Here is a 26,526-nt window from a genome sequence, read left to right as displayed (position 1 = left end):
TTAAAGCAAATAAATGACCAACCAATTGCGCTCCAGCACTAGACCCAAAACTAACAGTCTTACGCCATTATTTTCGAATGGGCTTCAAGTCAATGTGGGCCAGTGTTTTGCTATGTTAAGAATCAGGGCTTCTTTGTTAATAACTGTTTTATAGGCTCATGGATTTGTTTCAGGCCTAAGGCTCTAAGCCCATAGTTCATGTAGGCGTTCCTGTTAACTAAATGGAAAGGCCCAATAATATACTAGTTTTTCAATGATTTACTAAACAAGCTGAAACAGTCACCTGACGTGCGAGATCGTTTTCTCAACGCTGATTTCTTCGTCTCTTCCTCTCCATTAGAAACCCTACGCTATGCACTAACCAAACATGGTGCGTGGTGCGCCTATAGGGCGCAACTCAGCAATACTTCCAAAATTTCAATTCCAAAATAAAAGACTCCACCGCCAAAGATAATTTCAATTCCAAAATTCAGTCCCTAACGTCTCTTTTTCCTCATTCGCCCTCTCAAGAGCCTGAACCGCCAAAGTTCCATCTGACATGCGAACTCGTTTTCTCAACACCGATTACTTCGCCTCTTCTTCCTCTCCAATCGAAACCCTGAGCTTCCCCAATTTCGCAGTCCCTCATCTACCTCCTTCGCGTCTATTTAACTACTTCGATTCACCGGTAGACGTCTCTTTCGTGATCGAGACGTTGCTGATCGATCTCGCTCTCTGTAAGTTGTTGGCAGAAGTGATTCCTCAACCTGTCGAGGTCAGATATGGCGATTTTGAGGCAGATCGCTTCCTGGACAATGAAGTTTCCGCTGATAGCGAAGGGAGAGTTGAGTCTCGATTCTATAAGGTGTACAACTTCTGATTTGTACTCTATAGTGTATACGTAATTTCATCCGTGCAATTGCGTTTGAAATTTCACGATTCTGATTAATCATTCATCAGGAAGATATTCGTTTTTGCTTTGAACTTACGTTCACAAATCTAGATAATCTATAGTTTTTCATTATTTGTTTTTGTGAAATTATATATGCAGGCATGTAGGATCTTTTCGTTTGTGTGTAAATATGTGAGTTCAAGTATAAGTGACTCTGAATTTCGTTCTGATAATTTATCGTCATGCTCACGGAGTGTTAATTGACCTAATCAATGTCACAGTTGAAGCTTGCATATGAGAACTGCTGATTGTTATTTCTGGTTACTGAGTAACTACACGAGGATGGCATGGCACTTAAACTTTTTCAATATAATTTGTGACAAATTTAGAAGGGAAAAATTATAAATCCTACTTAAAAACTTACAATTATTGCCTTTGTTAGGTACCAACATTTTATTTGTTCCTTTTGTATACTTCCTTTATTCCTGGCATCACTTTCTATTTCTGGCCAGAAATTTCATTATTCCATTAAGTATTAAGTAGCTTATGATTGATCACTAATTAAGTTTTTACATTTCCTCTGCATTTGACCTCACAGTACTAAAATTACGTCGAAGGATTCTTAAACTAGTGATTGTTGCTCTCCGGGGCTCCTTCTATTGTCTATATTTGTATTTAATTGCAAAAAGAAGCTGAGACATTCTATGAGGATGGAGAAGTGGAAAAACACGGACGTTTTGGATCTAAAACTCTGGATGTTGAATTATCAAGAGTATGGTTGTCTCTACTTAAATTGCATTTTTTCCCGATTTAGCTTTTGTTCTAACCTTTTCTCTTAAGTTCAAATTTTATCAATGCAGGAGAATAATGGGACTGCTTGTTGTACCAACACTTTTGAAGTAATTCAATTTGAGACACGAGCTGGATGTGTTCTCCGTAAAGACAGAAAATTATATGGACTTGGATATACCTTGATTCTACATCTATATAAATTCATTTTACATACACTTTTCATGTGATTTTGCAGGAGAGTGCCTGCTTTTATGAGAAAGAGGAGATGCATATGTTCTTTGAAGTTCTAGAAATTGAGCATAATGTTGTAAATACCTGAGTCATCTTTTCACTCAGTCTTTATGTAATGCATTTCAAATTTGGATTCAGTATCCCTAGTGTATGTCTTAGATACTTTGTAATGGACAAGCTGCTTTCCGATTTTACAATAACCAGGAATCATTATCTTGAATGGCATTTAATTTGGTAGTTTTTTTGTACAACAGTTCTTTCTAACTTTGTGATTATTGAAGTGATAAGAAAAATTGATAGAGTAGGTTGAAAAAAGTTTCACCAGGTCTTGATGTTATAAGAGATGCTGAAGACTGGTATTAATGTGCAAAATGTGGGAAAGGCTCTTATAGATTCTGACTGTTTCAGTTTCTGGTTTGTTTGCTGTTTGTGTTTCTATAATCATAAATGAAGATTTGGTCTAACTTCGCTCTTTCTCTCAGGATATGTTCGTGCCAGGGCTTACCACACAGTATTCTAATAAGGTTCAAGGGTCAGTTTATTCCGTAGAAGATGTTCTAGTTGAGTGTCCAATGGAACAAACAGCCAATGTGTCTGAAGATGCTAGTTCAGTTCTGGATAAAACACAGTACCACCTTAGCACGTTCCCTCTATAGGAATTGAAGAGACAAACCTGGGAATTCTGTCAAACATGATTATGTCGGATGAACTTATTTCATTTATTGATAATATTGAACCCCATGAATGGACTAGAACGGATGAACATCCTATTAGCAAAAAGGACCTTTAAGGTTATATGGTATGATATTGTAGATTTCATTGGGATCATTGTCTGTCAAAGCAGTACCTTGAATCTGAACTGGCCTCCCTGGAAGGTTGGAAGTAGAGTAGACGTTATAAGCATGGTGGATTCTCTAAAAATGAATGAGGACTCTGCATTTCATCGATGGGCATCAGACAGTGGCTCTTCCTTGTCATATATCCCAGTTCTTTTTCAGGAGTTCGAGATTATTGATGTGAACTCATCTCGTCTATGGGCTGGAAACATGTGACTCTCCATTCAGAAAGGATGCGAACTTCAAAAATTTTGATGAAATGATTGTCAGTAATGAGCTAATCCTGGTAGATGACACATTCAAATCATAGCGTTCACCGAATGTCTCTGATCATGCACGGATAAGATCACTTGATACCATAATGGAGGATATAATGGGTGAAGTTAAACCAGAACCGCCCTCTATGGTGCAACATCACTATCAAACGCCATTGGTTCAGTTCATCCACAACCAGGATCACCGTGGACAATAGAGTTTCTTAACCGAATTAGGGGAAAGAGCTGACTGCAGCAGCAGTCCCTTCCATGTGATGCACCTTCACAAGGTTCTGATTATTCACAGAATACATCATGATCTACAAAGAGAAGAAGTCCATTGAGCCTTGAATTTTTCAGCTACCAAGGAAGCAGCTCACATGGTAAGATACCTGGAGGAAAGAGGCAGAAACAATGTACACGGTCATCAAGCTCATCCAAGAATGAGGGTGCTTCAACTTCCTTTCAGCCAACATGAACACCCATTGAGAAGAGAGCTAGACAGGTACCAAATAAAGTCCTCTCAGCTATTTATCCACAGACCTTTTTTTTAAAGTTGTTTAACCAACTTATAGGTCATGGTTTCAATTATAGAAACAGCCTCTCCGAGGCTTCATATATCTTGTCCTTCCCAGTCCTCGCTTCCACCACCGGAGTTTTGTGCACGGGAGTTAACCTTCAGCTTTATATTGTAAGTGACTTACGTACCATGCAGACTCTATCTTTTGCCTTAAACGAAAGTGGAAACCAAGCTAAACTGGTCTAGAGTGCTAGCAATACTCATTGTCCAAACAAAAAATTTCAGAATTATTTTTGATGATGCTCCAGGTTGGTTCTTAAATTGGGTACACATCTATGCTGTCTATTTTTATTTTTATTTTTTTTTTCTCTTTGAAGCTAAAGAACAGTAATGGTTTCTTCTGCATAATTTATTGGAGATGGTTTATACGTCCAACCCTGCCTACACTGCTGCAGTTGGTGTCAACTTGACAGTCACTTCAACATTTTGTTTGAAGCATACATGTGAACGTGCTTCTGCAAGTAAGATCCAACGCCATGTCTTTTTTTTCCCCTTTTTTTTTGAGGAGAAAATATAAAAAGGGGATTGCCTGAGTTTTTTAGGCATTTGATATGGAGGCTTATGGGACAGAAACAACACTTATCTATGTCTGTCTCTCTATCTGTGCCTATCTGTCTGTCTGTTTGTATGTGTACATACACCCACATATACAAATATATGCCCTTTTAAGCATATGTGCATAGCACACTGGTTTTAAGTTGAACTCATTCCTTTTATTCAGCACTTGAATCAATTTTGCATTCCATTGATTTAAAAAAGTCTATTATATCATAAGGACAAAAGGTTAAATATTGAAGTATGACATTTCATGTAACCAAATCGTCTAGACCAGAAGCAGACTTCTTCGATATGACGATATGCAAGCCCTAGGCGAAAATTTTTAAAGTAATTTATCATTGGATGTCTGAAACCACTTTAAGTATGCCCTTAAGGTATTAGAGTGCTTGATTTTGATTCCATATTTTCAATTGGTTGCTCAGTCACCAATGCACAGGAAATTAGCAAAAAGTTAGTAATCTGAATCTTGCAAAACAAAGTCTCATAATAGTGCAATTTTTAACACAAATGTGTACCGAAGTATGCCTTCACCTCCAGCTGTCACCTTACAGTTCTGAGTTTGGGAATTTGCTTCTCTAGTCTAGGATTGAGGGGGGAACGTCAGATCTAGAGAGAAACATCTGACGGTTCACAAACTGAACAGGTTATTAACCTGTTCACTAGTGAACTGGTTCCCCCCTCAATCCCTCTAGTTAGATCATTCTAAATTGTGTCTGCAAATAGAATACCCGTATTAAACCTTTAAGAAAATGGAAATCGACGAGCGACTTGGCTACTAATTGAATATCTCAGCTTGCTCGTCCCCAGAGGACAGCCTCACAAAATTCTCCCGATTGGCATGATGTACATGTATTATGTTTGTAAGTGAACTGAGGGGTTTGAACCCACTAGAAGAATGAGAAATCCTTGTTGTTTTGTTTTATTAAAGGAAAAAAAAAAGAAGGAAAGAAGGAGAAAAGAAACAAATGGTCCTGTTAGTTAAAAATACATTGAATGCGCACATGTAAATCGCACATTTCTGATGAACAAAACGACTCGCTTGAGAAACTTCAATCTGCTGCTTGGGCAATTTGAGCTCAGCAGGTTAGCCATGCAATTGTCATAAAGGAGATGAGGAACATATCAAGAGGGAAATATGTTTCATTTCTGTCGAACTTTAATACAATGGTCTCACCTTCTTCTCAAAGTCTCAGCTGAACTCAGCTGCTTGATGCATGCATAGGCTTCTGCGTCCAACTCATAGATCTTATCTTGTGCTAGCTTTTCTTATGGTTTTTGAGGTTTCGCACTGTCATGACAAGTTGTTGTCTTTCACCTTCAACCTCTGCGAATTTAAGACTAATCTCTGAATATCTCTCTTCCATCTCCTTTAACTCATTTTCCATACTTATGTTCTTTTCCTTTAGAACTGCCATCTCAGCCAACAGTTCTGTAAGGTTAAAAGTGGATACTTCCAACCCTTTCTCCGAGAAAGTTTCCATTTGTCTGCGAAATAGACAAAAATAGAATCAAAATTGGACTCAGATACGAAACAATGAACTTAAAACTCATAATGTTGTATGACTATACCTTTCAAATGACGCTTTGCCCTCTTTCCTCTTTTTCTGAAGAAAATCACCTCCTGTTCTGCCTTCCTTGTAATGTTGTACGGTATCCTATGGAGTCAAAAGTCATATTATGGATGGATATAAGATAACCAAAAGCATAAATTAGGGTGAATAAAAGAGTCCTGCATTCTTAATTTGAGTTGAAGGACATGGAAGTTTCTCGTTGAAGTCAGTCTACAAACTTTTATGAACATACTGTTTTTGAGGATATGGAAGTTAGGCTAGTAAAGATGCACATGATAAGATTTTTATTTCTTGCATACCCTAGTCAACTAAGAATTCAGTAAATTTTTCCAAAATACCATGTGGAAGATGTTTGCCAATTGTCGCCTGCCTTTTGCTTTGTGATTTGTTTTTGAGCTTCAAATAGCAACATTGGGCTGTACCACAAACTACATTGACTATATGTGTGCGCTAAGATTCATGTAAGAAGTATGAACCTAATGAATTCAGCTATGTGACCCTAATTGTTTATCTTTTGGCATTGGTATCTAGTTCTTTGATCATGATGCTAAGATGCTTTTTTTTTTCTATGGAGATGACTTTCTGTTTTTCCATTTTATATATTGTAATGTACTGATTCTCTTATTAGTTTTGTGTGTGAAACTGTGAATGATATAACAGTATTTATAACATATGAAATTTGATGACAAACGAAAAGGTTTGAAAGACATGCAAAAAGGCATGAGAAAATGTTTGAAGGACTATGCTAACACTTGATTGGGCAAGGACTTATGTGCTGAGCTATATATCTAATGCATACTTATCATTCCAGAAAATGTAATCCTATCACCTTATCTTTCTAATAAATAATATGTAGTTTTTGATAATAAAAGTAGATAATTACCTCCAGCAACTTCAGTTTTACCTTCAACTGTGAAATCTCTTCATTATCGCAAGGAAGCAAGGAAAACTCATTGTTTGTCGGAGTTGATTCTTTTTCATCTGAAGATTTGTTCCATCCATTGTTGAGCTTCTCCTCTAAAATGGTACTTTTATCTTCCTTCTTCTGTTGCTTGTCTTTCAATTCAAGTATTTGTTTCCTCAGGTTTTCTTTTTCTGATTTTTCTTCCAACAGCCTGTGCTCTAACACACTATACTGGGATCTTATCCCTTCTACATCTGACAACAGGTTCTCAACCATTTTTTCTTTTTTATCCTTCATCGACTTCATGACGATTAATTCTTCCTGTGATTTTTCTGCTTCCTTCTTTGCCAAAGAATATTTTGTCTCCAATTCATCCTGTTCTCTCGTCCATCTTTGTGTCATCATTTCTTTTTCTCTATGTGATTCCGTCGCGTTCTGTGTTTCATCTCTGAATTTTGACTCTTGTTCATACTGCTTATTGGTTACTGTGAGAATTTCTATTTTGGCTTTGAGCACTTGGATTTCCCTTTCCCTTTCCTTCTCCTGCTTTTGAGCGTATGTCAGGTGCTTGGACTTCTCATCCAGTTCTGACGATAACTGTTCTATAACATTTTCTTTTGAACGTATTTGGCTCGATAGTTCTTCACAGGCATTTAGAAGCTCTTCTTCTAGAGTTCTTTTCTGCTGACGAAGTTCATCAGCTTCTGTTGTTGCTTTTGTAACGAGCTTCTCATTCTCGTCAATTTTCCCTGCCATTTCCACAGAAAGTCTTTGAAATTCTTCCTGAAGCTGCTCTGCTCTAACTGCATTTTTGCACGTTGTCTTCCTTAAGGCCTCTTCTGCACGAATGGCTCTCTGTTCCTGCTCAATTTTGTCTTGCGTCATGGCATCTAAATCAATTTCAAATTCCCTTGCTTGCTTCTCTAGTTCTTTATCCAGTCCTTTGACCTGACTTTCAAGTTCATAGATAGAATCCAGAGATTCTGAGAGCTCTTGTGTTTGCTGAGTTAATTTTTCCTCTAATCTCTCTACGTGGGATTCCAGCTCTTTGACGGTGGCCAAAGATTCCAATAATTCATTTCGTGTCTTTGCTCCTTGTATCCGCTCCTGTTTTAACTGGAAAGAGATGCCACATTTTTCCTGTTTAAAATCTTCCGTGTCTTGGGTGAGTTGTTTGAGATGCATCTCTAAGTCTTCTCTATGTTGCCCTTGGATCTCCAATTCACCACACAGATCTGTAATCTGTTGCTCAAGTAAACATATTCCATTCATAGAATTACGGTCCTTCCCTTCCCTCGCGGGCAGTGCTTGAAGGTCTCTTGTCTCATTCATATCCGAGATGAAATATTTTCCTTGAACATGTTCAATATTCTGACTAAATTTTATCTTGGTGGAAAGTTGAGATATTTCTGTATCTATTTGCCTTAGCATTCCTTCTAGGTCTCTTACTGCAACAATTAACTCAGAGTTTGAATCTTGTGTTTTCTGGAGTTGCATCTTAAGATTCGCATTCAAGTCTTTCTCATCCTCAAGCTCCCTCCTGATTTCTTCTAGAAGAGCATTTTTACCTTCAATATCAGCTTGCAATTGACTTCTTGCTCTGTTGATACATTTCTGCGAACTCTCGAATTGCTCGATTTCTGTTTCTAGTGCATCCCTCTCTTCTTGAAGAGTAATTATTTGCCTTGATAAATCTTGTGCTCGTTTGTTCTCTTTTGCCATTTGTTTCCGAAGAGTCTGTAATTCCAGTTCTGACATTTCTGCTTGCCTCCTCAGAGTTGCATTTTCGCTTCTGAGTCTTTCGCTAGATTCATCTTGATCCTCATGCAGTTCTGTTGAGAGGTTTTCTTCAAGGCTGTTTGCTAAGTCCAGTAGACTTCTATCAGAAGCTGAGCCTAGTGACCAATCTGTGCTTGAACTCCGGTGCACATGTTTTTTCATTGCCGGATTTACTGTTACCTTGTTAGGCTCAGAGTTCTGTCCGAGATTTGATTGCGAAGAAGCAAGGTCCTGACTACTGGTGGTAGACCCTCTGAAGCTGCCATTTTGTACAGCATTCTGTTGCCCATCCTGTAGATTAAATGAAGAAACCATTCACTCGTTACCTTGAGAACATACCAATTACTCCTATAGTTTCATATAGAACTTAACATCAGCTAGAACTGTTTTAATCCCACAAACTTTGAAGGTAGCTGGTATGCGATCCTACCTCAGCATAATTTTGCTCTTCGTCACTAAGCAAATTTCTGAACTGGTCCTTAAAGCTTCCGTCTTGGGAAAGTGTCGGGTCTCCATTTTCTTCGATATGTCTGGGGGTACAATCCAAATTTTCTCAATAATGGGTTGTAAAAGGTAAACAAGAAGGTTTTGGAGTATAAAAAGGGTGGTATAATGCACTAACCTTTGATCAGTATCTCCCTGCATTCTCTGAATCGTAATCTGGTAGGAGTCACAACAGTTGTTACAGTTGGATTTTAAAATTTTGCATTGTACAGAGACTGAATCCCATGAATAGAGAAGTAGAAGAAAGAATGATAAGAATTACATTGAGACGAGAAATAAGATGGAACTAACATGTAAGACGGAACCAGAGTTGGCAAATTTAAGGGGCAGAGAGACGGTCAATGCTTCATTTTGTGCCACGAAGTCTGCAAAATCAATTGAAGCTTCCCCAAGGAAACCTGCTTTTGATGATCCCTGCAGGAACTCATAAAAGTTATAGAGAACCAGCAAGAGGGATAAGAAAAGCAGAATTCTTATAGACTGATTATTACTTACAGATGAAACTAGGAAATGGTAAATTTTCTCATGTACTATCCCTGTTTTTTGTTCTCTGATGAGTTTCACATTTACAAAGATGGAATTCTCCCATGAGCAGGTTCCATCTTCAACTGCAGCTTTCTCCAGTTTAAATGTCGTCTTTCCAACATCCTCTGGCACCAATGATATGGTCAGGGCTGGTTTCTTCAATCGGGGCACCTGAAAAGCCAGGTGAGATCTAGTTACTGTTGAATCTTCAAACTTGCATTATACTATTCGCATACACTTTAAATACATCCCTAATAACTTAGAATTCCAGTAGAATTGATTTTGATTCAACGCATATGTACCTGAGTTGCCTGGAACTGCAATTTGAAGGTGGCTTTGATCTTTTTCTTGTCATTCCTCCAGGACTTGAACATGTTTGACTCAGAATCTCAATTACAAGACTCAAAATCTTTTCTCGAGTAGTGCTGCCAAGTGGGGAACTGTTTTTTGTGACAGATTCGGGGCACGGCCACACTAGATGGAGAAGAAGGTATGTTTCCGTACAACTGTAAACCACAAAAAATAGGCTGTAAGCCACTGAAACGCCCAAGATCTTTTTCTTCTCCAGCTAAAAAATAAAGATGCTGCAGTGGGTTTTAAAATAAAACGTATCAGACTAGAATAAAAAATTGAACTTTTTAACAAAGAAATGTTCTCTTCAATTACTTCTTGAGAACACTCTCTGGAGTGATTGAAAGCAACGTAACTGCTGAATTTTGTATTCCATAATTGATTTCTTTTTAGTGCAGTAAAGCACAGATGCGAACTTTTAAATGACATAGATGACCTTACATTCCGGTGAAATGTCTCATCGCCCAAAAGAAAGCCCTTGCTAATAATGTCAAGTCTAAATCTGATGAAATGGACTCAACATCGATTTAATGACTGGAAATACAAAGTCGTAGACTCAATGAATTTTTTGATAATTATTTTCTTATGAGATTGTTATAATTTGAATAAATTTACAGGGATGAGAAGTATGAGGTGAGAAGTACAAGAAGGTGAGAGAGATTTGACCTAATTCACTTAAGATTATTATTCACAATATGAGCTCAAGTCCATGTGACTTTGTCATTCAAAAGATGTCTCATTTGTTTGAAGTTGGGTTTACACTTGTAAACCACATTTTTTTACGTATACCAGACGGATGTAGAATTTTTTACAAGTCTTAACACAGATGGATTCGTATGGACCAATGAAATCGAAATAGAAAATCTTGACATTCATTTAGCTCGTCCAATGACTGTAAGTCCCATGACAAAGTCTCAATTGGATATTTGTATGTGTGATAGATCAGCATGACAAGTGTATCCTTAATTTCTTGGCCTGATAACTGCTTAGGTGGAGCTCCTATCCGTAGGTTTTGGCATATGTTTTGTATTGAAATATCTTTTGTTTTAATCATGGCATTAATGCAATGGCCATAATGAATCCATGATATGATGATAAGATTGGTATTTAAAGTAGAAGAAGAAAATAGTAAGGTTTTGATTCACAGTTAGCATTATTTATGACGACAACTGTGAACCAAACCTTTGATATATGAAACAGCTAATGCATCCTCTTCATGTAAAGTTCCAGCGATGGAAACACACAGAACGTTACGCTGCACCATCCATTGTTTGTTGCATTATTAATTGTCAAACACTGGCCCCAGTTGATTTGAGGTTGTGTTGCAAACACGTGGGAACATGTGCACTGCTTAGAATAACATATACAACTACTAGTATAATGCTTTAATTCGGTTGAAGATGTAGCTGTCTGTCCGAGGCAAATAATTAAAGATACAATTATTAGTCCGAGCATGCATGTGATGTTTTTTTTTTCTGGTTTCTTTTTTCTTTCTTGATGAGAAGTGGTTGTAGCATTAACTACATGGACAAGGGGAAATGAGGCGAAACAGAAAGGGTTTCGAGTGTTTTGGATGGAAAAAAAAAATTGTCATGCCTAATTAGCTGAGGGAAGACCTCAGAAGGGGAAGTTAATTAAGTCAAATATAATTCCTAGGAAATGGAAATGATAGGGAATGCGCTTGAATTCCAACAGACACATGATCCAAACAATCCTAATGATCATGAGATCTCGCATATATGGAGGGGAGTTTGCTAGAATTCCAATGCCCATGAATGCTTCGACTCATCTCAAATACACACTCGAAATTCAGAATTCACACTGTTGATTTATTCTTAACAAAGTTAATGATTTGTGCGTCAGGATGTTTTTAGGCCGCCAAAGGCTTTTGTTCCTCCAAGTCTTGAGGTTCGCTGTATACGTTGAAGCATGAACCACAACTGCTAACGTATAGTTGGAGAAAAAATTTTGCATCCACAATTATATATTTTTGGATCTGTGATATGAATGTATCGAAGACTCTATTGGAGTCAATGGTATCTACACAATTTGCTTATTAATACACACAAAATCGGAATCTTTAAAAATGGTCTTTATGTTTGATCTATACTTTCGCACGACAAAATAAATGCAAGTGACAGTGGACGGTCGGTTGTATGGTTGAGTGAGAACTACGTTTGGCTGTGCGGTCAAGTAATTTTTGACGAATAATGCTTGAGATGAGAATAGAAGATAGTCTGATTGATCAGGTTATCTACCCAGAACCTTAAGGTCCATGGTTTCATTCTCACCAAGGGGTCTGAGATTTGGGTAGTTTTCCATCCGCTGTAGTGGTTTTCATGCCCCTCAGGCATGACTTAGCATATGTGTGGTCTGTGGGCTTTTCAAAAAAAATAAACGGACAATTGGCAGTAAGAACACTTTTGACAACTTAATTGTAAAAAGGTCATGGACATTTTTAAAATTGTAAAAAAGTACAATTTAAGGGTAATTTGGTCATCTGACTTAAGATATTTTTTAGTTTATACCTACAATACCCTTCTTCTTCTTCTTCTCCCTCCAACTATCCAACTCTAGTGTGTCCTTTCTTTCTCTCCTTCTTCTCTACTAAAAGTTATCTCCTTTTTCTTCTTCTTCTTATTCTTCTTCTTCTTCTGGTTCTCGATCTGAATTTGTTCTTCGTTGCCTTCTTCTCCGTTTTTGGCCGAGTTTCTTCTCTCTTCATCGTCTTCTTCGTCGTTGCTCGATCTGGACTGCGTCGAGTTGCTCTGCTTCGTTTTTGACAGATCTGGACTATGTTTCGTTGTTCAATCTGGGCTGTGCTTCGTTTTTGACAGATCTGGAGTACGATTCATTTTTTGCAGAGATGTATCACTATAGTATCACCAACACCAAAAAAACCACTAAAATTATACAATTAAACCAGTAAGCATACTTCATCTTCCTAATTACCTTTCATTTCTTGATTTTCTTTTCTTGGTTACCTCTCTTGTTCTTTCTGGAAAAACATTTACAAGTGTAGATATGTATCACTATAGTATCACGAACACCAAAAATTCATTAAAATGATACAATTGAACGAGTATGCATACTTCTTCTTCCTAATTACTTTTCCTTTCTTAGTTTTATTTTCTTGGTTTGTACATCTCTTGCTCGGTCTGGAAAAACATTTACAGCTGCAGAGATGTATCACTATAGTATCACCAACACCAAAAATCCACTAAAATGACATAATTGAATCAGAAAGACATGTAATGCAATCAAATTTACATTCTAACATTTGTATCATCATTTTATGAGCAAAAGATATAAATTGAACACTAAATTGGATCTTCTATTTAAAAGTATCACTATTTTATCACAGTTCGTGGAGAGAGAAAATCAAATTTGAGGTTATTTTGGTAAAAGATGATCTCCAATGTACTTTTTTAAAAGGATGTTTTAATGGTTGCACTTTTTTACAATTAAGTATAATCCACTAAAATGACATAATTGAACCAGAAAGACATGTAATGCAATCAAATTGAGAGAGAAAATCAAATTTGAGGTTATTTTGGTAAAAGATGATCCACAATGTACTTTTTTAAAAGGATGTTTTAGTGGTTGCACTTTTTTATAATTAAATATAATCTAGTGTACCGTCCTCCAAAAGTCCTAAAAATAAAATAATAATGCTTGAGATATTCAAAATGTGACCCAAAAAATCCGATCGATCAGTTCTTAAACATACATTGGGCCTTCTTGAGTCATCTATTTGTCCAACTCGAGAGCCACATTGATATCCAAGCCCAAGTGGTTCACTTCACAAACCCGACAATCATTTTTTAAACATACATTGGGCCTTCTTGAGTCATCTATTTGTCCAACTCGAGAGCCACATTGATATCCAAGCCCAAGTGGTTCACTTCATGAGATTTGGGCTTCAGTTTGTCAAGATGATTGTGGGGGTAATGCTGGGCTAACTCGATATTGGGCCTGAAATGCAAAAAGAAACAACCGTGATACATCAAGTCATGTACCTAATCAGTAATCAAATCCAAGATGAAGCGAAGTTCCAGCCCACAATGCATATTAATCACTAGTAGTTGGATTTGAAGGTAACGTGATTCTCATGGTGGGATCCTCTTAAAGCATTCCTCACCAGTTTTTTTTAAGATCTTCTAAAATACATACATACAAAATATCATTGTTTTCTATTTTATAAATTTCTTATTTAACTAACAATGCATCAAATTATCTATTATATCCTTTATTTCATTAAAATAATACTTCTTTCTCTTTATTTATTATTATATTAATATAAATTAATTTTATTGAAAAGAAGAGAGGAGAGATGACAAAAAATTAACTAAAAAATAATTTTTTATTTTTAAGTAAATGAATAAGGATTACCTAAATATAGAAAACTATTGTTACAGTTCCCTAAAATAAATAACCTCTAAATAATATGATGCAAATTTTATTTTTGTCCATTCTCAAGAATCATGTAAAACATATCCGTGGATTTCCTTATAAAACAAAAAAGTGGGTGGGATCAATTGGGTACCCCAATTATCTAGAGAGGTCCGGATGGGACCCATCTCATCACTATATAACGTCACTGCTGACGATCTGGTTTTCATGAGCCCTATTGCGACTTCGCATGAGTAGTGTGTGTAGTCAGTGTCCACGGTCCAGTCCGGTGGAATATTTGGAAAATTGGAATTGGAAAAAACATGCAAGGAAGTACGAGAGAGTATTTATTATGCAAAAAAAAAAGGAAATTATAGGGAGCAAGAAAATTCGGATAATAATCGTAATTCATAACTGTACACTAATAATAGCCATAAAAATTAAAAATATACACATTAATGGGATTATTCTTCGGTTAACCAGCAAACCAAATTAGGGGAAAAAGGAAACTCAATCACGGTAAAGAAAAATGAGGAAGAGTCGCGAAATCTGTAACATCTACGGCTCAAAAAGAGACACGTTTGAATAATAATTATTAATAACGACAAACAAGTAAAGCCAGCTACTTTCGAATGATTCAGATCCACGTGGTGTCGATCCAACCACATTGGAGATTTCCATCTAACGGTGAATATTCCATATACTTTATCGTGGAGACCACAAGACGAACGTAGCCCAGAAACGCGACTAGTCTATCTCTTCTTGTCTCTTATATGCAGTAGTTGAAACCCTCATTTCTAGATTTCGAAGAAGAGGAAGGGATATGGCTCTGGGAGTAAAGGCAGCTCCGTTCACGTTTGTTTTGCACGCGCTAGGGATAGCGCTTGCGGTTCTGGTTTTGATTTGGAACATAGACTTCCGAGGCGGCATAGTCTGGGAATCTACAAACAAATCACTCATCTTCAATGTAAGTCTCTCACACTCTCTATTGTTTTTGCTTCATCTGCGTTCGATTCTTGTTGGGGTTTCTGTTAATCTTATTTATCAGACTGCTTATGCCTTTTTGTTACTCTTGCTCATTTTTCTTTGATTAGTTAATTGATTTTTAAGAGCCAAGCGAGTGAAGTAATAATTGGTAAATAAAAGAGAATTCTGGGTTTTCGTATGCCATTATCACTGTGGGTACTCCTGTTTTTTTGGCAAATTAAAGAGAGATATTGACTATTGAACATTGAATATTGATGATGAAGTTTGGTCATGCTTACCCAGATTGGAAATTTTGGTTTGTATTCAGAAAGGAAAAAAAATTTTGTTAAGTGAAATTGTACTATGGTTGGTAGTTCATTGTTACTCGACCTTCATTTTTTTAGAGAAAATTAACAACAATTTTACTGGGTTAGCGCTAGCAATGAATCTGCAAGGACATACTATGGAGCAAAACTAAGAAACATATGAAACTCACGAAGAAGTCCTTGTTCTTTCTGTGGGATGTTGTTTTCATTGAACTTACGTTTCATTTTCTTCACACAGTTGCATCCTGTTTTGATGCTAATTGGCTTGGTAATCATTGGAGGTGAAGGTAACGGATCAAGCTAATCCTGTAAATGCATGCTTGGTGATTATGTTGATATGATTTGATTATTTCCCCCAATAACTTGTCATACTAATTATCTCCATTTGACACAGCCATTGTTAGTTACAAATCCCTCCCTTTAAAGAAAGAAGTGAAGAAACTAATACATCTGGTTCTCCATGCAATCGCACTAGTACTTGGTATTATTGGCATCTATGCAGCGTTCAAATTTCACAATGAGAGCAATATTGCCAATCTCTACAGCTTACATTCTTGGCTTGGGATTGGTATCATTGTCCTCTATGGTATCCAGGTAATCAACCCTCTTATGTCTTTCTGGACATGATCTCAAAAGCTTCTTTTGAAGTCTGGGCTTAGATTGTTGTCCCTTTTTCTTGTTCTGGTATATCTGCTTATTATATATATTACTGGTTGGATCCAGTGCAAAATGTCCAGTATCAAAAGTACTTGGTATGTTTGTAACTTTGTATCTGTCAAAGAATTTGTTCAGATATTGAGTTGAAAGTTTATATCTAACAATGGAGGAAAACAATGTGCAGTGGATATATGGGTTTCTGGTGTTCTTTTTTCCTGGAGGGACAAATGGACTTCGAAGAGAGTCGCTCCCATGGCACGTGGTGTTCGGGCTGTTTGTGTACTTATTGGTTGTTGCCAATGCTGCCATTGGATTTCTGGAGAAGCTTACGTTCCTGGAGAACTCTGGACTTGCCAAATATGGTACGGAGGCCATCCTTGTGAACTTCACTGCTGTTGGTACTATATTGTTTGGAGCATTTGTGGTGTTATCAGTTCTTTCTCAAGGTCAAGCAGAAGATGAGTATAGCTATTCAGCAATATAGACTGATGTTATGTATGTATTTATGGATTCTATGATGAGTGGGACTGGAATTCTGTAAAAGCTAGCTGGGAATTTGTCTGTGTAATTGAAAACTTGTTAACATTTGTTAATAATAATTATCAAATCTTTTGATTTTTTGGATTTATTTTTGATCAATTTTATTATCTTTTTCTGATCGACCTTATGGTCACACGAGGAGCTTTAGTTCAATTTATCATGTTGTTTGGTCATAAAGAAATTTATATTCAAATGATAAGATTTTATGATGTCATTCTTAGTTATCGAAATAAATTATTACCGGAAGCTAGACCCCGTTGGCTTCATGCTTTTAATTATGGTGCACAATTAATTGTAATTATTAAGCACACTATATATGTGATTGCAAAACATTAATGTGCAGCACGTAATTAGGATTTAATTACGAACTTAGCACGCCTAAGTTCAATTTGAAGATGATATTAAAGATAAAGCATGACTTATATGTTAATTATTTGGTGTAAGTATTCGGTTTCTATAAATGGAGAGCTAGAAGAAGGATTTCCGAGCACACTAACGAGAATAGGAGAAAATATTGATTTGTTTACCAGACATGGATAAAGAAGGTATAGGCATTGACAAGTTTTTATTCATTGTGAAACGCACAAGTATGCTTTTATTTTAATTTTAGCTAGATTGATTCGAATTGTCTTTTGAGTTATATGATTCCGCTTGGCTGATAACGTAGTTAATGAATCGCTAAGGCCAAGATGTATGGACTTAGAAGGTCTTGGATTTCCACTAAGAGGAATACCCTTGTGACCACATGTTGAGTTTTGCCCCAATTTACTCGATCGTAAGGTGGGAAACTTCTTTGTGCGTGAATCTGAACGCCTAAGTTTAGGCTCATATCGAATGTCCATAAATCAAACTTGTACAATGTCTTTCTTGATTATCATTTTTTTTAACCTACGGTAGAGTATTATTTTCATGTGAGTTTTGAGGCTGAAATGACTTAATTTCTTTCTTCTATATTGACAAGCTAAAATCACATGAAAAGAAAATATCACAATACCACCTATAGCAGCAATTGAAACAATTCAAAGAGTAATATTGGTGTTGTAATCGTATGAAATGCATTGGTGAATGAATTTTCTTGGTCATGACAGCGCTTGAACGAATACAAACACAAGTTACTTCAACAAAAATTCAAGCATGGGAAGAAAAAGAGAAAGCAAAAGCAATAAACAAGTTAGTACTTCTCTTCTTCTTCCTCCTCCTCTTCCTCTTCCTGTTCCTGTTCCTGTTCCTCGATAAATAAATAAATGTCTTTTGCTTACATAAATTCATAATTAGCATAAAAAAAGAAAAAAAAAAAGCAAATGAAACTATTGTTGGAGAGCAGGGCACAGAGGCGGCTAGCTGACACAGAGGCATGGGAGAAGAAGAAGAAAGCATCTTTGGAGGCTAAGCACAAGCAAATAGAGGTAATTAAAGCACTAATCGTGATTAAAGGATTCTCTTTTGCGAGATATATAGCTAATTAGTTGTGTTTAATTGAAAAATCTATATATATATAGATTGAAGCAGAGAATTTAAAGCATAAGAAGTTGGAGCAATTGAAGAATAAAGAAGCTGGCGCTCAGAAAACAATACAAGAAGAGAAGGCAGCCATTGAAGCTCAACGAGAGAAGAGCACCATGAAGGTAGAGGACAAAGCCTCCAAATATCGAGCCTCTAATTCTTTTCCCAAGAAATTCTTTGGTTTTTGCTAAAATATCAACAACAATTTATCTTCATATGTAAATTTGTTTTTATACTTGTAAATTATATGTTCTAAATAATTAAAAGGCAAGTATTGAAAAAATCTATGTACTTTCAGCAAAATAGGTTGAAATGAGCCATTCTACAATTTGTAGGCTAAATAGATCCATCTACTTTGTGGTTCGGCTAAATAAGTCACTCCTAATAAATTCTATTATGACGACATTGTCGTGACTCTGCCCTGCCCAGGAGTGGACGTATAGTTAACTAAGAGCAACCACAATGGTGAATACTCTATTGGGCTATCAAATTTTTTTGGGGAATGGTGAATACTCTATTGGGTAAGTATTGAAAAAATTTGCGTACTTTCAGAAATGGATGTGTGTCAACCACAATGACGTAAATTTACTGGTTTTACTTTTTGTGTAATAGAAGTGGGACCCAGTATTAATTTAAAGGTAAAAATGTGAGTCCCATTTTGGACCAACATGTGGGCATTGTATGCTCCATGTTTGAGCAATTAAAAATAAGCCAACAAATATGCATTGTTGGAGCATAAAATTTTTTGATGGGCCAAGAAAATGTCACTTTTTTACTCCCATGTACAAGCAAATACACACACCATTGTGAGTGCTCTATAGATGGGGAATTGCCCACCCTGAAATGTTTTTATTTAGCAAAATGTAATTTTTAGGCCTAGTGTAATTGTAGTCCAGTCTGTCTTGCCCATCTTGAGTTTTTTTAACCTCAATCTTTAACTTAAAGTGATTTTTGGGCCTATTGACATTGTAGCCCAGCCCAAACTGTAATTGTACCCCGTCAACTTTCCTTCATATGCCCATTGCGGCATCGCCTATTGTGTCATACAAAGAACAATGATATTGAGGCTACTTGACATATTTGGTCGTGGAGACCAACTGTCTTGAGATATTTCCAGATACTATAGTGACTCATTTTCTTTATTTTTCCTTCATTCCTTTTCATCATCTCTTTCTTCTTTTCCATCTTCTCTATTTATTTTCATAACCTCTCTCTTCTTTTTAATCTTCATTCTCTTTCTTTTCATCATCTCTCTCTTCCTTTTTATCATCTCTCTTCACTATTCATCAACTATATATATACTCCAACTATCAACTATCTTTTTTCCACAATTAAATTTTTAAGTGTCATTTTTCATCCATTGTGTGCATGTAACGCTATATTTATCAAAAAAATAACATTTCAAATACTTGAAATACATTTCGTTATATCCATTTATGATGATATAACACTATATTTATTCAAAAAATATTATTAACAATATCAAATATAACATCATTGTGGATGCTCTGACAAATTGATGCAATACTTTTCTTTTCTTTTCTTTTCTTCCAGAGCACAGAGAGAGAGAGAGGTTTGACAAATTGATGCATTAAAGATGACCTTGACTCGTAGGCTGCAGTAGTGATAGATGAGGATGCTAATGCATATTAGTTGTCAAAACTATTTCCCTGTGCGTTATTTTATGACAGTTTGATTGTTTATAATCCGTCTGTTTGGCAAGACAGCTCCACAAGCTGAGCAGCAAAAGCGGCTCCATCATGCAAAACATGCAATTTTTTTCAACGGATTTATTGGCGTAAAAGAAGTTCCCTTGTAGCGGTAAAATCGATGCAACCTTGTAGCGGTACAATCGATGCAGCTTTTTGGTTTGGGTCCCATGTCAAAAAGCTACAGTTTTATTTTTTTAAAATTTTTTAATGTGTGGGTCTCATATTTTTTATATAAAGTATTATTATTTTACTCATTGAACCCACCTAAAATTAAAGTTGTAACATTATTTAATAGTATACCTAATAGATTTTTAATATAAAAATTATGTTTTATGATTTTTTATAATTATATTTTAATAAAAATTATAAATTAATTATATTTATGTGTTTATAATTATTATAACAGTAAATTTAATATTGAAATAAAATAATTAAAATTTAAAAATACAAATAAAATATACTTTTAAATTAATAATTATATTCTAAATTAGTAATTATAATACAAATAAATATCTTAATTTTGATATAAAAATATTTAATAATGTATACCTAAAAATAATATAAATAAAAAATATATTTATTTCATTAAATTTACTAACAAATTTAATATAAAATTTATAAATCTAATATTATAATACTTTAATTCAACAACTTTTCTGCTAACTTCAGTTTTTAGTTCATTAAACACCTCACAGCATATTTCACAGCTTTAAGCTCAGTTTTTTTTCTACAACATTTCCACTAACATTGAAAATCAATCTTTCCGCTCTACCAAACAAAGCCTAAATATCTGGGATTGGGAGTAGTTGGATTTAAAATATGTAGCATACTTAGAAAATTGGAATCTTCAGGTCAAAATAAACAAGTCTGAAAATGATGCAAGCCAGTGCATTATATCACCACTCCACCTTCATATTCCTCGTATTAGGTAACAAAGCCTGGTGAACCACATAAACATGATTTGTTGAGAATGATTATGCGGAAAGTCAACTAATTGAGTAGCTTCTAAGATTTATGTTCCGTTAATTGTATATTAATGTATGAAAGGGTTACACCATGTGATTCATGATTGATGACATTTTCTTTTCTTACCAAATCATTAGAATGCCACCATGTAATAATTCAGGTCGGAGAGGTTAGCATCATTATATTAGCATATATATATATATATGCTAATACATTATTATCATCGCATAAATGAAACTTCCACCGACATAAATATAGATGCCAAAACAGAGCATCTCATGTAGAATAGGTTTATGCACCTTTTGGACTACTAGTAGAAATCAAAGGCTTAAAACTCATAATTGTGTGAAATTTGACGGACTGACTGAAAATGTCGATTCGCACTGGGCCAATGTTATACCGATGGCTCCATCATTTTTTGGCCAAATTTCATGGTTAAGGCTTCCAAATTAACATTTTTACCATTTTAGTATCAAAAATGACATGTAGCCCATGAATTTGAGAGCCCAACAAGTTAATTCCATTGATTCAATCAATTGAATAGTTTTATTTCCCCTCTTTTATTCCAGAATTCATTGTCCAAAATTTATTGTTTTAATATAGATTCTATTTTTTTTAAGGCACCATCTAGAATTCTTTGTTTTATTTCTGAATTCATTTGTTTTTGAAATTCCATTGAAAAAAACAATGGACTAAAGATTTACTCAATAAAACTCATCGACAATGGATCTTATTAGAAAGAGTTTTATGTGTTGATTCTGAATATGTAAATTTTTTTAAAATCTAACATGTATTTTGAGAATTAAAAGGTTTTAAAATTTCGTGTAAGAGACATGAGCTACTACCATATGGGCTACCTAGCACTATTGTTTCAGTATTTATTTCTTTCCATTTTTTATCCTTAGATTCTAACTTGTTCTGAATTATCAATAGTTTTGATTTGTGGGCATAACTCAATTTTGCCCTTTTTGGCATGTTTTTTGATTTTTAGGGTTTTATCATTTTGTTTAAATGAGATTGTTAGCCGTTAGACATGACAACTTTGATTGAAAAAAAAACTTTGTTTTCAAAGTATTTTCTATGTTTCTGTTTTTTGGTGGCAAGTTTGATATGTTTCCGTTCTACGTTAAGTATTGGTTTCATACTGATGATAAGTTCTTCAAATTGTTAGTTTGGAATATGAATAGTAACGGTAGGCCGTATTTATGGGCCTAACACATTAATTTGATATTTTTCATGCATGAGATTGGTTAACACACTACACAAGATCATGTGTTTGATGTTACATTGACTACTACATATATCATGCCCAGTACTGTTGAAATCAATGAAACTGCCGGTCACTCCCGTCCCTGGACTCTGATCCTAAAATTTGAACACTGAACCAAACACGTCACTTGTTGAAGCATCACTTGCAGGATTATTGGTATCATACTTGCCACCAAATGCTGTTCCTTCATTGAATAGATGGCCTTGCATTAGACCATCCTCGAGGCTTGAGTAATTACCAAACACATCCAAGCTTCCATGATGAACATGATCTGGTGTTAGCCATTCAGCGAATAAAACCTCTGGTTCGGGAAGACCAAAGCCCTGCATGGTTGCAGGTTGATAAGATTTTGCCTGGTTTTCAAGTGTTTTTGCAGAGTCGATGTAGTGGTCTGAGCTTGGATTGCCGCATTGCGTCTTGTTTTGAGGTTCAGCTATGAGAGCTCTCTTCTTAAGATAGGAGTGCCAATGATTCTTTATCTCATTATCTGTTCTTCCAGGCAAATGTTGTGCAATTTGTGACCACCTAAGAAATTGCTTTTGTCAGTTTCTTTCAAGACCAGTAACTACAAACAGAAAATGCATGAGATGAAGGCTTACGTACTTGTTACCCAACATGCGATGAAGGGTGAGGACAGTCTCCTCTTCTTGTGCGGAGAATAGCCCTCGTTTTAATCCTGGTCTTAAGTAATTAAGCCACCTTAACCTGCAGCTCTTCCCATTCCTCTGCAGCTCTGGTTAACGACAAGTCACTATCAGACTCTTATCACTCCAATTAATTTTGTTAATGACTTAATTAAGCTGGCGCACACTAATTAGTAGACTTTTCATGTTTTAGGACGGCGACTATAATGCATAAATTCTACAAACTACGCCAACCATGCAAAGCACGGCATATTATTACTACTACTACTACTACTATTATTATTATTTTCTTTTTGTCTCAGTCTACGGAAACTAAGACCAAATTATGGTAAATGAACTATGTATCTATGGGAATATGAAATATATATGCAAGCATATGAGTGCACAATGTGGTTGTGAATAGTGATTGTGAATTCACCAGCGTTGACAGGGACAGAGCTCCAGCAGACGTGTCCATGTTTGAGGACATAGTTTCTGAGCTTCTGGTCTTCTTCGGGTGACCATAAGCCCTTTCTGTGCTTTGGCTTGTCCCCCATTTTTTTGGTCACAAAACAGAGGAATTAATGGACAGCTCAAATGGTTGGGAGAGAGAGAGAAAGAGAGAGAGACTCACTCTGTGATGGTGGCATTGAATAACTGAGCACGAAAGTTTATAAAGCAAATTAAAGGGTAGTTGAAGTCTTCTACAAACTAATCCAAAGGTTCTCTTTTTCCCCTGTTTTCCTTTCGGTTGTTGTACAAGTCCAAGGACTATAATAAACAATTTACCATGAAAATAGTCATGGTATTTGAATTTACGACATCTCATTTGTTGACACGAATTAGACACATCAATATATTAATGAAGTTTCTAAGTGGGAAAAAAAAAACACTGAATTTGGCAACTAAATCAATAAAGAATGATGAAAGCCCATGATGTCATAAACTCAAGCTGACACGAATTAGAGAGAGAAGAAAATATTCTTTAGTATCAAGGGATTATTACACACGTAAGTCCTATTTCTTTCTAACGTTAACCATAGAAAAGGCACATAAAAATACAAGAGGCTGGTTGGTAGGTCAGAAGGATTTATATATTTTATTTGGACGCATGCAGTAACACACAAATTTATATATACCAATCTATGGCAGTACATGAATTTAGATTGAGGACTTCGCAATTCGTTTAAAATTGTAAAATCCACAATTTAAATCTAAGGGTTTGGAAGTGTGTTACATCAAACAATATTTTTGTTTTTCCATTCTTAAAATTTATTTAACTTTTTGTCCACTATTAAATATAAATGGTATAATCTAGAAAATCGCAAAACCTCAAATCCCATGAAAGTAAGTTGTTTGAATATTAGAGTGAGATATTCCCATCTTCATAATAGGTGATGTCCAAACATGTCATCAAATACCCAAGAGCCTCCCCAACACTTAAAGATTGTTCTGCTTTTGCAACTGGGATTTGTTAGTCCAATCTTGATAGATATATAGTATAGTGGTATAATATTTCGTAGTCCTTATATCTGTTTGTTATGGGCTTGGAGTTTTTTATTTTATTTTTAAATACCACAGAGAATTATGTTTATGATTGAAATCGGACATTGAAAACACATATGTTTAACCCAATTGATTGTCAATTAAATCAACTCTCATTGGTGTTCTGCGCTTGGAGTTGATTGGTTATTGTTGCACGCTAAATGTTGGAAGAATTGTTTGACCCAATTTGCATCATTAATAGCTGGACTTATATAACATAACTCCTACCGGCTACGTACTGCTAAGACAGAGCCAAAACCCAAATTCAAAAAAAGTTAGTTAAAGACCAAGAAAGACATTAATTACTAAAGTCTAATGCCTGCCAATGGTGACAAATCTCAACCCTTAATTATACATGCAACATGCATGTTGACCGTCCGATTGGATTAATTTTGTCGGAATATACAGGAAATCCTTGGGGTGGGACATAATTAACGCACTGCGTGCTTCACATTTGGTGTAATTATGAGAAATAAGTCGATGGGATGGACAATATGCAATCACTCACTAATCATTGTTATAAAAATATATATATATTCATCATCGTTTGTTCTTTTACAATGCCTAGTTGCCACTATTTTTTTTCCTAAATGTCATCTTCCTACATGCATGGACAGCAACCGTCGGTATTAGGTGAAACATGTGGAGAGAGGAAGCTTGAAAATTAATGATAAATCAATTTTCATCATCCAATTTAAAATTGATTCTTCCTCTAACGATATTTGAATTGATAGGGACAATTTTTAAGAGTTCTATCTCACAGGAGCACATCAGTTAGGTGTAAGTCACCGTTATGATTTATAAGTAAATGTACAATCTCTCTTAACGAGGGTCTTTTTAATGATAAAACCATGCGGGTCTTAAATCTAGAGCATACATACGTCTTCAAGTTGTCTGGGTTGAATTTATGTTGTGCTCTTAGGAGTATTCGATTTATGGCATGGTATCGAAGCGAAACTCGATCCTAAAAGTCACCTACCTGTGTCCACTTGTTAGGCATCTCAAAATCATGTTCACAAGTGCAAGAGAATGTTAAGACTTGTATCCTACATCTGTTAGGTGTAAGTCATTAATGTGATTTATAAGTAAATATTCAAACACTCTCAACTTAGAGAACCCTTTTAAAGAAAAGTAATGCTGATCATAGGCCTAGAGTGATCAATATATGTTCGAGTTGTTTGGATTGTATTTATACCGTACTCTCACAGATATACAATTTTATGACAACAATAATTATATTTTGATGATCCAAGCATGTCCAAGGCATGACTCAAAATAGGTAAAAACCAATTTTTGGTCATGCTTTTTCACTCTAACGGCTTCCAATCAGTAACTTCAAAGCTTACTCATTTTCAGTTTTTCATTTTTGTTAACTCAAATCTCGGTGCCAAAAAGCATTTCCTATATCTGAAAATTATTTTTTTTATTGTTTCTTTGGTTCCTCCACACCAGACTCTTCGCGCGAATCCCCTTTGTTCACGAGAGTTGCTCCCGATTGCGAGAGTCGATAAACTCCTGTCTTGAACTCGTCATACTGAAGTCGCTGATTCGTCCTGTAGAACCACATCAGCCTCGCAGTCCACCGGAACCACCCGCTTGCCGTAGAAAATCATCATTCTATCCACAGGCGCAACTCACCCAATCGGCACTATCAATCTCCTTCTTTGAGAGCTTCAATTAGACGCTTCTTCTTCTTCGAAAGATGATTTCTCTGCAGATTCATCAGGTGATGAGCCGAAGGATGAGTCGGACATGAGCCAGATGGTTGCGCTGCTTCCATTGAAGAAGAAGATAAGATAAGGGCACGACTTTGCTAATATCTCGATAGACACGTGGCCTTATCTCACACATTTGATCTATTTTCTTTTCATCAAATGGTAGGACACATGTCCTTATCTCATACACGTGGCCATGTTATTTTTAATTAATATAAATATTTGAAAAATAATTACAGTATAAGTTGTAAAATATTTTGATGAAAAATATTTAAAATAATTAATTAGATAATATTAAAAAATTAAAGGTAATTAAAATTAATTATATTAAAAAATATTTTATATGATGTTAAAAAGGGATATGTGATTGGATGGGTGTTAGAAAATTGATAACCTATAACTGTTTTTTATTTAAAATAGGGGAGCTGTGTTACTCAAAATGAATATATGGGTTGGAGTTCCTCTTACACATTTTTATCACATGCTTCCTCTAAATACTACATGCATCATTCCAGCTGACATATAGTGCTGCTGAGCACAACTGCACAAGCCTTT

General features: G+C 35.6%; 4 protein-coding genes across 22 annotated transcripts; 2 read left to right on the top strand and 2 right to left on the bottom strand.

The window, feature by feature from the left end:
* Nucleotides 1-264: 264 nt before the first annotated feature.
* Nucleotides 265-10,635, top strand: LOC119984450. 17 transcript variants are annotated; one of them, XR_005464908.1, is made up of 10 exons: nt 266-1,643; nt 1,732-1,798; nt 1,899-1,970; nt 2,377-3,489; nt 3,700-3,812; nt 3,923-4,025; nt 9,093-9,393; nt 9,476-9,588; nt 9,769-9,895; nt 10,374-10,635. XR_005464908.1 is itself a non-coding variant. In XM_038828395.1 (5 exons), the coding sequence occupies exons 2-5, from the start codon at nt 3,365-3,367 to the stop codon at nt 8,391-8,393; spliced, it is 345 nt and encodes a 114-aa protein (XP_038684323.1). In that variant the 5' UTR covers nt 265-1,643; nt 1,732-3,364; the 3' UTR covers nt 8,394-8,512. The 17 variants fall into 17 exon arrangements, 4 of the variants coding, with proteins under 4 accessions (XP_038684323.1, XP_038684321.1, XP_038684324.1 ...); XR_005464907.1 differs by having other exon boundaries at nt 1,732-1,807; XR_005464906.1 differs by having other exon boundaries at nt 265-1,643; nt 1,899-3,489.
* On the bottom strand, nt 5,011-9,849 carry LOC119984446 (myosin-8). 3 transcript variants are annotated; one of them, XM_038828390.1, is made up of 8 exons: nt 9,708-9,849; nt 9,376-9,576; nt 9,172-9,294; nt 8,999-9,036; nt 8,807-8,906; nt 6,577-8,667; nt 5,692-5,777; nt 5,011-5,607 (listed from the first exon to the last, which is right to left on the bottom strand). In XM_038828390.1, exons 1-8 carry the CDS (start codon nt 9,777-9,779, stop codon nt 5,379-5,381), a joined length of 2,940 nt encoding a protein of 979 aa, XP_038684318.1. In that variant the 5' UTR covers nt 9,780-9,849; the 3' UTR covers nt 5,011-5,378. The 3 variants fall into 3 exon arrangements, with proteins under 3 accessions (XP_038684318.1, XP_038684316.1, XP_038684317.1); XM_038828388.1 differs by having other exon boundaries at nt 9,172-9,576; XM_038828389.1 differs by having other exon boundaries at nt 6,598-8,667; nt 9,172-9,576.
* Nucleotides 10,636-14,890: 4,255 nt separating the features above from the next.
* LOC119983603 (transmembrane ascorbate ferrireductase 1) lies at nt 14,891-16,725 on the top strand. Its single transcript, XM_038827286.1, has 4 exons — nt 14,891-15,115; nt 15,679-15,727; nt 15,835-16,034; nt 16,282-16,725. The coding sequence occupies exons 1-4, from the start codon at nt 14,972-14,974 to the stop codon at nt 16,579-16,581; spliced, it is 693 nt and encodes a 230-aa protein (XP_038683214.1). The 5' UTR covers nt 14,891-14,971; the 3' UTR covers nt 16,582-16,725.
* A 5,309-nt stretch (nt 16,726-22,034) lies between these two features.
* On the bottom strand, nt 22,035-23,268 carry LOC119983498 (transcription factor LAF1-like). Its single transcript, XM_038827163.1, has 3 exons — nt 23,151-23,268; nt 22,692-22,821; nt 22,035-22,613 (listed from the first exon to the last, which is right to left on the bottom strand). Exons 1-3 carry the CDS (start codon nt 23,266-23,268, stop codon nt 22,184-22,186), a joined length of 678 nt encoding a protein of 225 aa, XP_038683091.1. The 3' UTR covers nt 22,035-22,183.
* Between the last annotated feature and the right edge of the window lie 3,258 nt (nt 23,269-26,526).

Source organism: Tripterygium wilfordii, chromosome 18 (genome assembly GCF_013401445.1).
Source record: "Tripterygium wilfordii isolate XIE 37 chromosome 18, ASM1340144v1, whole genome shotgun sequence".
Lineage (NCBI taxonomy): Eukaryota > Viridiplantae > Streptophyta > Magnoliopsida > Celastrales > Celastraceae > Tripterygium > Tripterygium wilfordii.
The sequence above is the reverse complement of the archived record's forward strand: the minus strand, read 5'-3'. Positions and strand labels throughout refer to the sequence as shown.